The 10,387-nt window shown below is 48.4% G+C and overlaps 3 protein-coding genes and 1 non-coding gene across 7 annotated transcripts; 3 read left to right on the top strand and 1 right to left on the bottom strand.

Moving 5' to 3' along the window:
* Positions 1–276: 276 nt before the first annotated feature.
* LOC133884510 (ubiquitin-conjugating enzyme E2 11-like) lies at positions 277–4,086 on the top strand. Of its 3 annotated transcripts, none has more exons than XM_062323950.1 (5): positions 277–363; positions 2,261–2,339; positions 2,510–2,637; positions 3,433–3,537; positions 3,653–4,086. In XM_062323950.1, the coding sequence occupies exons 2-5, from the start codon at positions 2,270–2,272 to the stop codon at positions 3,794–3,796; spliced, it is 447 nt and encodes a 148-aa protein (XP_062179934.1). In that variant the 5' UTR covers positions 277–363; positions 2,261–2,269; the 3' UTR covers positions 3,797–4,086. The 3 variants fall into 3 exon arrangements, with proteins under 3 accessions (XP_062179934.1, XP_062179935.1, XP_062179936.1); XM_062323951.1 differs by having other exon boundaries at positions 313–396; XM_062323952.1 differs by having other exon boundaries at positions 320–467.
* A 141-nt stretch (positions 4,087–4,227) lies between these two features.
* Positions 4,228–6,807, top strand: LOC133884512 (thioredoxin H5-like). 2 transcript variants are annotated; one of them, XM_062323953.1, is made up of 5 exons: positions 4,228–5,042; positions 5,629–5,687; positions 5,831–5,944; positions 6,058–6,180; positions 6,275–6,807. In XM_062323953.1, the coding sequence occupies exons 2-5, from the start codon at positions 5,670–5,672 to the stop codon at positions 6,407–6,409; spliced, it is 390 nt and encodes a 129-aa protein (XP_062179937.1). In that variant the 5' UTR covers positions 4,228–5,042; positions 5,629–5,669; the 3' UTR covers positions 6,410–6,807. The 2 variants fall into 2 exon arrangements, with proteins under 2 accessions (XP_062179937.1, XP_062179938.1); XM_062323954.1 differs by having other exon boundaries at positions 5,626–5,687.
* On the bottom strand, positions 6,742–9,104 carry LOC133884509 (serine/threonine-protein kinase STN8, chloroplastic-like). Its single transcript, XM_062323949.1, has 4 exons — positions 8,211–9,104; positions 7,957–8,130; positions 7,305–7,709; positions 6,742–7,214 (listed from the first exon to the last, which is right to left on the bottom strand). Exons 1-4 carry the CDS (start codon positions 8,988–8,990, stop codon positions 6,867–6,869), a joined length of 1,707 nt encoding a protein of 568 aa, XP_062179933.1. The 5' UTR covers positions 8,991–9,104; the 3' UTR covers positions 6,742–6,866.
* TRNAI-AAU (transfer RNA isoleucine (anticodon AAU)) lies at positions 7,768–7,841 on the top strand. Its single transcript has one exon. It is a non-coding gene; the product is annotated as a tRNA-Ile (tRNA).
* Positions 9,105–10,387: the final 1,283 nt, after the last annotated feature.

Raw genomic sequence — 10,387 nt, 5'->3', positions numbered from 1 at the left:
CACGAAATGTCAACATACTAGTATACTACACGAACATCCTACGTGGCATACCCCTTTAACTGGGCTTACAAACTGTCAGTGTTTCGTATGTCGACAGGCCTCAGACCCAGTGCCGCGTAGACTGTCGATATGCAGAATACCGATATCTATTTTTATAATTTTTAAATTTAACTATTGGTTTTACAATTTTTCAATAAAATAGTATTATTAAAAAAATTCGCAACCTACGTACCAGAACGTCCCCACCCCAGACGGACCCAGGCCCGACGTGCAAATTATAAATACCGACCCGGACCCGTTTCGAAACCCGCCTCGCACGCGCACCACAAGCGAGGGACCCGGGGCGGAAGAAGAAAAAAACAGGTCCCTCTCGTCTCTCGTCTCTCGCTGCAGAAGGTGGGAACCTCCCCCTTCATCGATTTTCCGCGTGGATTTTTCCGGCCTCCGCTCCGATCAGATCGGCGCGGGTGAGCTCCGGCCCCTCCCGATCCGGATCCGTCCCCATCGGCGCGTGGTTTTTTTTCTAGAGTTTTCGGTGTAGTTTTTTTGTTTTGTTTTTCCACTGTGGTTGGTGCGGCTGCGGCTGCGGCCTCCGCCGGTAGATCTGCGCTCTGGTTCGGTTTGGGGAGGCGGTTGGTCGGTGGATAGGTGGGGTTTTTAGGCCGGATTCGGTTCGGGCCGCGGTTGCGTGGTACGCGGGGCGATCGGTGCTAGGACCTGGCGGGTTCGATCTAACGCGCTCGTCGTTGGGACTTAACGGCTGTTCGCGCGAGATTGATTTTTTTGCTTTTGGTGGGGATTGTTCGTTCTTATGTTGTGTAGGGGCTTTCGCTGAGATTTGTAGGGCCGCTCGTGCAGGGTGTGACATATTCCAGTGATGATTGAGCCTTATTTCTGAGGTGTCTGAATTGCTGTAGTGATTTAACGTCAGTCGCAAATTTTGCAGTCGTTTCACGCCAGTACCAATCGCGAAATGATTTATCATGAGCGCTTGTGCAGGCTTGTTTTGATTTTACTTGTAGCTTACTTTGATCCCGTGGGCGTTTAGACCGCGCATTTCTGAAACATAGACTGACGTGTTACCGGGTAGAACGATGGGGTTGATAATTTAGAATTGCTAAGAGTTTGTCTCATCATTCTGCATTGTGGGCTGTATTTTTCCTCATCACTTAACTGTCTTATTTGGGTCCTGTTAAGAAAGCTATACATTGGAGTTTAGAATTACTTGTCGCGATTGCTTGATCTAAATACTTGTATTTGCATCGGCATCACATGGGTTAGAGCTTGTATATTGGGGCAGAGGCTTGACAGGAAATCAATCTATACATTGCCAGAGTTGTGGACTTCTCTTATGAAAATTAGGTTGTTTGCTTCCTAATCTTGGTAATATTTGCATGCTATGTGGTATTCTCACTTAACTATCAAAAGTATCCAATGTGAGGTCCAATCTGCATGAGGTGGCTATCCAATAATTAAGCTAGATCTGGCTTAACTAAAACTCCTAATCCACTTAGTGCATTAACAGCACGATCCCTCTTTTAATTTGACTGCTTGATTGAGCTGCATGAAGAACCGCTACTACACTGTGTTAGCAATGTCCTAAAAATTAACCTATTCAAGCAATGTTTTCTTTTTTGCTCCGGCTTACACTACTTGGTATGGAACTGCACACTAGATCGCATTCCTTCTGATCCAAATATAATGAAATATGATATGTTAGCTTTGATTGAGGCGATAGGTGGATTATGAGGTTTAACTAAGCCATATCCAGCTTCATTGTTGATCCCACTTCATGTTAATTGGACCTTGCATCGGATAATATTGATTGTTATGTGATGTTATGACCGAGCATGCATGTTTTTGCAAGTTAAGGAGTAGGCAACCTAATTTTGAAGTTTAAGGGGCTTGATGGACAACCCTGCAAGTCTATGGAGCTGTGGCAGAACTTTCTCTTTGTATAAAATAGTTCGTGTTGATCAGCATTCTAAACAGAAATAACAATGTTGGAGGGCTATGTGGGTTCACAGATGTTCAATATTAGGACCTGTGTTAAGCCAATTCAATTACCGGGCTTTATATGTTGAATTATTTCTTGTTTGTTGTGTTGACAATTTATTGAGTTCTCTGCAACACCTGACTAACATAATTTGAACTCTGTATTTGTAACTCTACTTCTCAATATGCAAGTATCTAGGATTGACTATATTTTTTAACTCTGTGTTCATTGACTAATCCTTTTAGTTAATGTATAAATAAACAGGAGCTCATTATGGCATCAAAACGTATCCTTAAGGAACTCAAGGACCTGCAGAAAGATCCCCCCACATCATGCAGTGCAGGTTCGAGTTTGTGTTATTAATGGAACTATGAATGCCTAGATATGATGTCTCTAGACATGTACATCCCCCCCCCCCCCCCCCCGGCACACCAGTCCTTACTCACTCACTTTTTTTCTAACAATTTAGCATTGCATCTCATGGACTGCATATTTCATCTGTACATTGTTCAGGTCCTGCTGGTGAGGACATGTTTCATTGGCAAGCAACTATTATGGGACCGCCTGACAGTCCCTATGCTGGTGGTGTTTTCTTAGTGAACATCCATTTCCCACCAGACTACCCCTTCAAACCTCCGAAGGTTGGGACCTGAGATGCACCTTATTTACAAACCCTCACTTTTTCCACTTTGGTTTTTATGTTTTATGCACTCTGTCTAGCTTTATAGTTCTGGAAGAATTTAATGCTGTTGCTCATCTGTAACAAATATTAGGTTTATTCTGGGCTATGGCAAGAAAGGCTAAGTTGCCTGCTGTTTCTTTTTTCTCCTGCTCACAATAATCTTTTAGGAAGATAGATCATTCAACATTATCCCTACTCATATGTGATGGACTCACCTTCCTGTTGCTACATTTATCCATGGTCAACTCTTGGTATCATTGTAGTCCTTTTATTTTGCTGTCTTAGAAAGCATATTTCAATTATTGCTGGTGTGTGCTGTTGTCTGCCTTTTCTCCTGGATGCAATATGACTGTTGATATATCCTTTCGGAGTTTGTATCTTGGAACTCTGTTAGTGATTTGGCAAACCTGAGGATTTAGTTTGCTTCGCCATCCAGCCTATCTTAAATTAAACATTTCACTAGATGAGCTAGAGGTTTGCATGACAAGGAAAAGGTTATGTTAATAGTATCATAAATGATAGTGTGTTTGGCATGTGCATCTAAAGCTCTTATTAGCAATCTTCTTTAGTGTACTTCTTTGAGGGTTGAACTCCTTCATACTTTAAGCCATTCATGTCAAAGTACTTTGCGAATTGAAGTACTTATGTGGGCCATATATTTGGTTCCATCATTCGTGTTAAGATTGTTTTACATAGATTTGGCTGTGTGTATTTAGTCCATGTTTATTGAATCTGTTTGCTCTCTTCTTTCTAGGTGTCCTTCAAGACAAAGGTCTTCCATCCTAATATCAATAGCAATGGAAGCATATGCCTTGATATTCTTAAAGAACAGTGGAGCCCTGCTTTGACAATCTCTAAGGTCATCCTGAATCACCATTATCGTTCTATTTGTGCATCAGGTTTTATTGGACGTTCATGCATTAATGTTGCGTTATCCCCTTGAAACCAACATGTTTCTTGCTCGGATGTTCCAGGTCTTGCTCTCCATCTGTTCCCTGCTGACTGATCCCAACCCGGACGATCCTCTTGTCCCTGAGATTGCCCATATGTACAAGTCTGACCGGCCAAAGTACGAATCGACAGCCCGCAGCTGGACACAGAAGTATGCCATGGGCTGACGAATACTTCTGCAGCTTGAACACCGACGACTCGTGTCGTCTCAAGAAATTGTTTATGGGCCATTGTTTCCTTTGATTTGTTGCCGGTTGTGTATCCCAGATCCATCTAGGATCATATTGTAGTCGGTGTCGGCCTATCGTCATTGCCATCGTTAGTGAGATGGTCGGACATGCATGCCTACTGATCAACTATGCTTGTTGGGGACCTTCCTTAGGGTCGCTGGTATTACTTCACTGCTAAACTGCTGTCACTGCTAAATGTTCGTCAAAAACACGTTTATTTCGTTGCCTCTGGCTGTCACGATGTCCCTGAGGGTCTTTTTGAATGTTGGAGCGATCAGGCTTGTTGGTCCAGAAGCGTACGAGCTCCCGCAGCAGAGCATGTTCAGCAGGCCTGTCGGTCTACTTGAAAAATGGCTGGTGCACTGAGCAGATGAACTGCAGTGATGAAATCTTCGCACTCCCACCGTGGTTTATCAAACCTTCATGCTGGTGTTATTTCACCGTGGTTTCGAGCCTGTTCTACGATTCCGGTTCGACAGATTTGTTTCCAGCCAGCGTTCTGCGTTCCATGCTAGAAACGCATTCCGCAGGTGGCAGCGGCGGCGAAACCGCGTTGGCTCGTTCCACTGTTGTGGCGCGGAGCAGCAGCCGGGCTCGACACGGTGACCGCTGGCCGGCGGCGTGCGTGCCGCGTTGCCTTGCTGCTTCGCCGGTTCGCCCTGCGATGGCCGCTGCCGGCCTGTCCGCGCGGCCATTGCCTGGGCAGCGCCGACGGTATGCCCATGCCTGCACGGCGTCCTAGTTTGAATCCTAAAACAGTCCGGGAGGCTGCATAATAGGCCTAAAATGGCAAAAGGGGTCTTGCTAATTTTGGTGGTACACGGTGGCCTTTTTCTTGCACTATCTGTCAGTCCCCATGGAATGGAACCCTTTCCCAGCCGCTCCCTTTCGATTGCAATTTGCACCCCTATTTTGGCGGTCTTAGCTGCTATTAACGAGAAGGGCATTTCTGTCCACGTGCTGTAACGGTTATCAGGGAGCTGCCCCGGTAATGGCGCTGGCTCGTTCCCTTCCCTAGCCCCCGGCGCCACCCACCTCTCTCCTGGGCCCCCGCCGGGGTGCCGTCCTCCACAGCCGCCGCCGCGCGGTAGCTGCTGCGTTTTGGGAACAGAACGTCGCCTGCATTTGCTGTCGGATTGGATCAGAGTGGGAGGTGAATCCAGCGTTTCTTGGCCTTGCAGAGGTATGTTCGTATAATCGTATCCTTGTACCTGTTTCTCTGCCAACGATGCATCCATGTTTCCTTGTACCATCATTCATGTTTTTCAGCGAGTACTTCAACTGAAATTCAAAGTCCATTGAAGTTTTGCCTTCTAGTTCTAATGATCCTATCTTATTTATTCTCTCTTTTTTCAAAATTTTCTCTTGGGATTAGTAATAGTTTTAGGATTATTGAATCCTTATTGGGACAATGTGTTGGGCATGATTCACTGTCGTCAATTCTAGTTTGTTAGAACGCTCGTATGTTCCTTCTCATCGGCCATTCTCTCTTCAGACCCCAATCGAAATGCTGATACGCTATTACTCATTTCTATATATCAGCCTATTTCTTGTGAGAGTGGCAATTGATTGCAAGCATCTATTAAGGGTAATGAAATTTTTGATGAATTATTACGTCTCATCCCTCATGCTATAAAATCAGCCTATTTCCTTCCGGTTTGGCCATTGACGGCAAACATCTTTAATCTATTAGGGCAGCATCCTCTTTTTCTCCCCTCTTGGTTAACTGCCATTGACACCAGCACTGAACTTTCTTTTCTCATCAGCAGAGTCCAGGGGTCCGGACATCCTGACGAATTACCTCGAACCGATGGGGTGCTGTGGAAGCGTAATTTTTCTCTTGCTACTCCAGTACATTTTTTTCTCGTCGCATCGTGCTAAAAAGAATAGTGGTCGTATGAACGAAATGCTAACCATGAGCAGCATTTTGGTTTCTGATTCGGAAAAATCGTATTATTCTTCTGTTTGCAGAGTGCTGTAGACGCTGAGGAACAGCTGGACTACAGCGCCGGCAATGTGACGATCATACCAGATCATAAGTGTTGGGAACGAAAATTGGAAGAAGCAGGCGAAGATGGCAAAACTGTAAGTAGCCTAGATAACAACTCATAATCAACATTGTGGTAGGTGTATTTGTATATGACAATTTCTTCAGCTGTTCAGGCCAACCATGTATGTTGATATGTCCATCTGTGCAGCTTGTTGTAAAATTCAGCGCAACCTGGTGCGGACCATGCAGGAATGCTGCTCCAGTATTCGCCGAGCTTTCTTTGAAGCATTCTGATCTTGTTTTCGTGTCGGTGGACGTAGACGAACTGCCGGTACATCAGCATTCAGAACGCTACCCATTGATTTTTTTTTCCCCATTTTGAGCACAGATTAAAAATGCTGAAATGAATTCCAATGATTCCTCAGGAACTGGTCACGCAATTCGACATACGCGCGACCCCGACGTTCATCTTCATGAGAGACAAGAAGGAGATCGACAAGCTGGTGGGGGGAAACCAGGCAGATCTCGAGAAGAAGTTCGATCCATACCGCGAGCCGTAGTGATGGCCCATTTTCTCTTGTCAGCTTCAGAATGAGGATGCTCGAAGATGTACCTGATTGGCTGAAGCAGCAGCTAGCAGCACAGAATTTTGCAACCAGTTGATGAGCTCTCTGGGGAGTCTACATCTGCGTAGGTTCGAGGAAGTGGCCAACGGAAGTAGGATTTCTGTATAGTATGTAAAGTTAGCTAGTGTCTGAAACTTCGCACCACATTGTTCAAGCAAATCCATACACCAAAAAGGAAAAAGAAAATCAATGTAACACCAGTCACCAGATGCCTCCCCTTTAATTTCCCTCCCTCTTGATCCCTGTCCCATGATTGGCCATAATCATCAGCAAAAATGCGAATGCAATTGTTGATCAGCAATGTACAATGTGTACACCGATTTATGCAGGATTCCAGTCATCCAATGTATATATAATCTGTGCGTGCCCAGCCATGAGCCATGGATATATCCTACTTGCTGAGCGAGAGCTTGGACAAGACGGCCGCAGCCTGATCGCCACCCAGGAGAAAATACGGGTGCCGCAGCGCGGCGGCGGCCGAGAGCCGGCCCCCGCCGTTGGCGCCCCTCTGCGAGATGAGCTTGGTGGCGAGGTCCCAGCCCCTCCCGGAGTCGAGGTCCAGTATCTGCAGGTCAGGCCTCCGGCGCGTGGTCTGCCGCCACTTGTTGAGGTCGTAGCCGGCGGACCTGAGCTCCGCGTTGAAGTTCTTGAGCCCCGACGCCGTCCTCAGCGTCGGTATGGCCATCTGCATCAGCACTATCCCCGCCGAGTACATGTCGAACAGGTCCGGGTTGTTCAGCTGCAAGAAACGCAGAGCTAGCTGTCAATGGCTGATCAGAGTGCAGGCATTGGGCAAAGAAAGAAGTGAAATGATGGCGACGACGATGACCTGCCAGAGGATGGGGGAGAGGATAGCGGCGATAGGCTCCGGCGGTGGCTGCGGTGTCTCCTCGGGGAGGACGTAGAGCTCGGGCGGGCAGTAGTCCGGGTCGAGGAGGGTGCGGTCTGGAACGTAGTTCTTGCCGATGCGGAGGTCGGTGGCCGCGCCGAAGTCGATGAGCTTCACCTGCCCGCGCCGGGTCACGACGAGGTTGGAGGGCTTGATGTCGCGGTGCACGATGCCCGTGCCGTGAATGCGCTTCAGCGACGTGACAAGCTGACGCATCACCTGCTTTACCACCAGCGCGCCGCGCTCCAGCGTGCCGAGCCCGCGCAGTGCGCGCCCGAACATGAGCGGCTCCAGGTTGGACGGGAAGCCCCGGTCACTTAGGTAGTTGGCCAGCGTCCGGTCGCCCTTTGCATTAGCATACATAAATAATAAATAGTTTACTACATTGCAATGATTCCGCAACGGCCTATTAGCTCAGTTGGTTAGAGCGTCGTGCTAATAACGCGAAGGTCGCAGGTTCGAGACCTGCATGGGCCAAATTGTTTCTGTTTCCATTTTGTATTTTTGGGGGTTTGAATTCAAAACCAGAAAGTTTGGGAAATTTTGGGTAAACAATTGAGTTCATCGCGATGCCAATAGGCCAAATGCATACCTCAAACTTCCAGACGAGCCACTTGCCGCCCTTGACGAACTCCGACTTGGTCTTGTCGGCGACGAAGGTCCCGAGGAACTCGGCGCACGACTCCGGCGCTGCCCTCGCCACGCGGTAGTTGAACCACTCCTCGTAGTCGCCGCACTCCTTCGCCCCCACCGTCCCAACCTTTATCTGAAATGATCAAACGAGCAATTTTCCATTGTCAATTTGTCATCACAGCAATTTTCGCAACCGAGCTGCACGCTGCTTACCTTCTTGAGTATGACCTTCTCCTTGTACCTGTCGTCGAGCTGGAGGCTCGTCCTGGCCCTGCCGGACCGCTCCTCCACGACGGCGCCGTTCCGCGGCACCACTGCGCCGGCGTACACCACCCCAAAGGATCCCTCCCCGATGCGCTCGCCGACCACAAAGTCACTCATCTTGAGGCTCCGCCGGCCAAGCGCGCTGTCCAGCGCAAGCTGCAGCGGCGCCAGCACGTACGCGTCCACGGCGCCGCTCAGCACCCCCGGACGCGCCGTCAGGTAGAGCCACGTCACGGCCAAGAAGCCGAACAGCGCCCACCGCTGCGAGTCCGACAGCCCCGCCGTGAGCTCGTTCAGACGGGAGAGCGCGCCGCCCGCAGCGCGCACCGCCGGGTTGTACGCGTCCAGGTGCAGCGCGCTCAGGAGCTCGTCCGGGATCACGGCCGTGCCCCCGCTGCTGACCAGAGGGCTGGACGCGCCGGCGGCGGCATTGGTCGTGTCACCGACCACCAGGCCGGTGGAGGGGTCCAGCTGCAGCGCGGTCACAAGGTCGTCTGGGGTGGCTCCCGCGCCGACACTGGCCACGTCGCTGGCCACCGGGTCGGATGGGTCCACCTGCAGCGCGCTCTTGAGCTCGTCCAGAATGGCTGCCCAGCCATCGTCCGCTCCGCCGCCGGTGGCGCCGCACCTGATGATCAGCCTCTGGGCATGGGACTTGGCGCCGAACGGGTGGAGGAGGGTGGAGTACTTGTTGGCGAGGGTGGCGGGGGTTAGGAGCGAGGCGGCCATGGCGAGGAGCAAGCTCTCATCCCATGGGAGTCGGAGCCGGCCGAGCAGGCGGGAACAGGACAGGAGGGTGCGTGTGGAGTAGGGAGCTGAGGTTGCGAGATGTGCTACGTGGCAAGCGGGGGCTTGTAACGTTTGTTATCCAGATGGGAGATGGGCCGCGACAATAACAGATGGGTAATGCGATATTTCTTGGACGTTTCTACTACGAATTTTAAGTGCTACTGGGCTGAATGATACTGGGCCTGACAGCACATAGACTATCTCTGCGCATGAATTTCTTCTGTACACGTTCGTGATAGAGGCGCATGTCCCATCCAAGCTCCAATAAAATTGTGAATTTTCCTGTATGGATCAAAGAATAGGACAACTATTCAAGGCCGTGAAAGAGAATGAGAGAAGCACTATCGCAACTTCTGAAAAAAAAAAAACACGGCCTCCTCGTTCCACTCTCCTCATCCCCTTGTTTCGCCCTCGTCTTATCCTACTTACGACTTGTTTGTCACCTTTGTAACACAAATTGAGGGAGAATAAAACAATTAGGGGATTGGGTTGATCCCCTCCCACCATCCAATCCCCTCTCAGCTCCCACCTCCTAGGGATTAATCTCTTGTTTGATTGCCCATTTGGCATTTGCTTGGATTACTCGGTTTGCTCGAGTTTGACATGTATCACCCCAGTCGATGTTGTGGTTGAGACTGTGAGGCATGCCATTGTCCTACTGCCATTTCGGTGTACATATGACCCAAAAAAAATGAAGAAAAACATATTAATTTTTTTTGATTTTTTTTACACTAAGCCTAGCTCTCTGAACTAATTGATTCATTAATAACTGCATTACGGTAGAAAACACATTGGATTGTCTCAACTTGCTAATAGTCACAAATATGAACTATTTTAGAGCTAAAAGCATGGCAGATCAAAACTGAATAGCCATTCAAATCCACCACTATTGGTTTCATTATTTTTTGAAAGTTGTATATAGCTTGTAGAGATTGAGCGATCAACTGATGATTTGTATTCATGTATGGATTGGTATTTAAACAAATGCAAGAGCTCAGTCGGGTAACTAATTTAGTAACTAAAGGCCTAGATGCTAGCAAGATTTGGTGGGATAACTAAGTCAGTCGGTGGACTCGGGAAGAACTAACAGAACTAGAACAAACCGTTATCGAACAGCAACAGTTGTTCTTCAGGATAATTCCTCCTATGCCACTGTAAACTCATTAATTCCCTTATATGTCACTTAATGTATCAATGACATGTGGGTCCACATAAAGGGAATTGATGAATTCTCAGTGGCAAATGAGGAATTTACTCTTGTTCTTCACCCCTCCCCTTGCGTAGTTCGTGCATCGGAATCACGGAGGCATAAACTGGATTTGAAGTCATAAAAAATC

The sequence above is a fragment of the Phragmites australis genome, chromosome 11 (assembly GCF_958298935.1).
Source record: "Phragmites australis chromosome 11, lpPhrAust1.1, whole genome shotgun sequence".
Taxonomy (NCBI): Eukaryota; Viridiplantae; Streptophyta; class Magnoliopsida; order Poales; family Poaceae; genus Phragmites; species Phragmites australis.
This window is presented reverse-complemented; position numbering and strand designations above follow the sequence as displayed.

Coding starts and splice junctions, on each gene's coding strand:
- LOC133884510 (XM_062323950.1), top strand. CDS start 2,270: ATGGCATCAAAACGTATCCTTAAGGAACTCAAGGACCTGCAGAAAGAT. Junction 2,340..2,509: donor CCCCACATCATGCAGTGCAG/GTTCGAGTTTGT, acceptor TACATTGTTCAG/GTCCTGCTGGTGAGGACATG. Junction 3,538..3,652: donor CTGCTTTGACAATCTCTAAG/GTCATCCTGAAT, acceptor CGGATGTTCCAG/GTCTTGCTCTCCATCTGTTC.
- LOC133884512 (XM_062323953.1), top strand. Junction 5,945..6,057: donor CAGGCGAAGATGGCAAAACT/GTAAGTAGCCTA, acceptor CCATCTGTGCAG/CTTGTTGTAAAATTCAGCGC. Junction 6,181..6,274: donor TGGACGTAGACGAACTGCCG/GTACATCAGCAT, acceptor ATGATTCCTCAG/GAACTGGTCACGCAATTCGA.
- LOC133884509 (XM_062323949.1), bottom strand. CDS start 8,990: ATGGCCGCCTCGCTCCTAACCCCCGCCACCCTCGCCAACAAGTACTCC. Junction 7,710..7,956: donor GGCTCGTCTGGAAGTTTGAG/GTATGCATTTGG, acceptor GCTAATGCAAAG/GGCGACCGGACGCTGGCCAA. Junction 7,215..7,304: donor TCTCCCCCATCCTCTGGCAG/GTCATCGTCGTC, acceptor CGTTTCTTGCAG/CTGAACAACCCGGACCTGTT.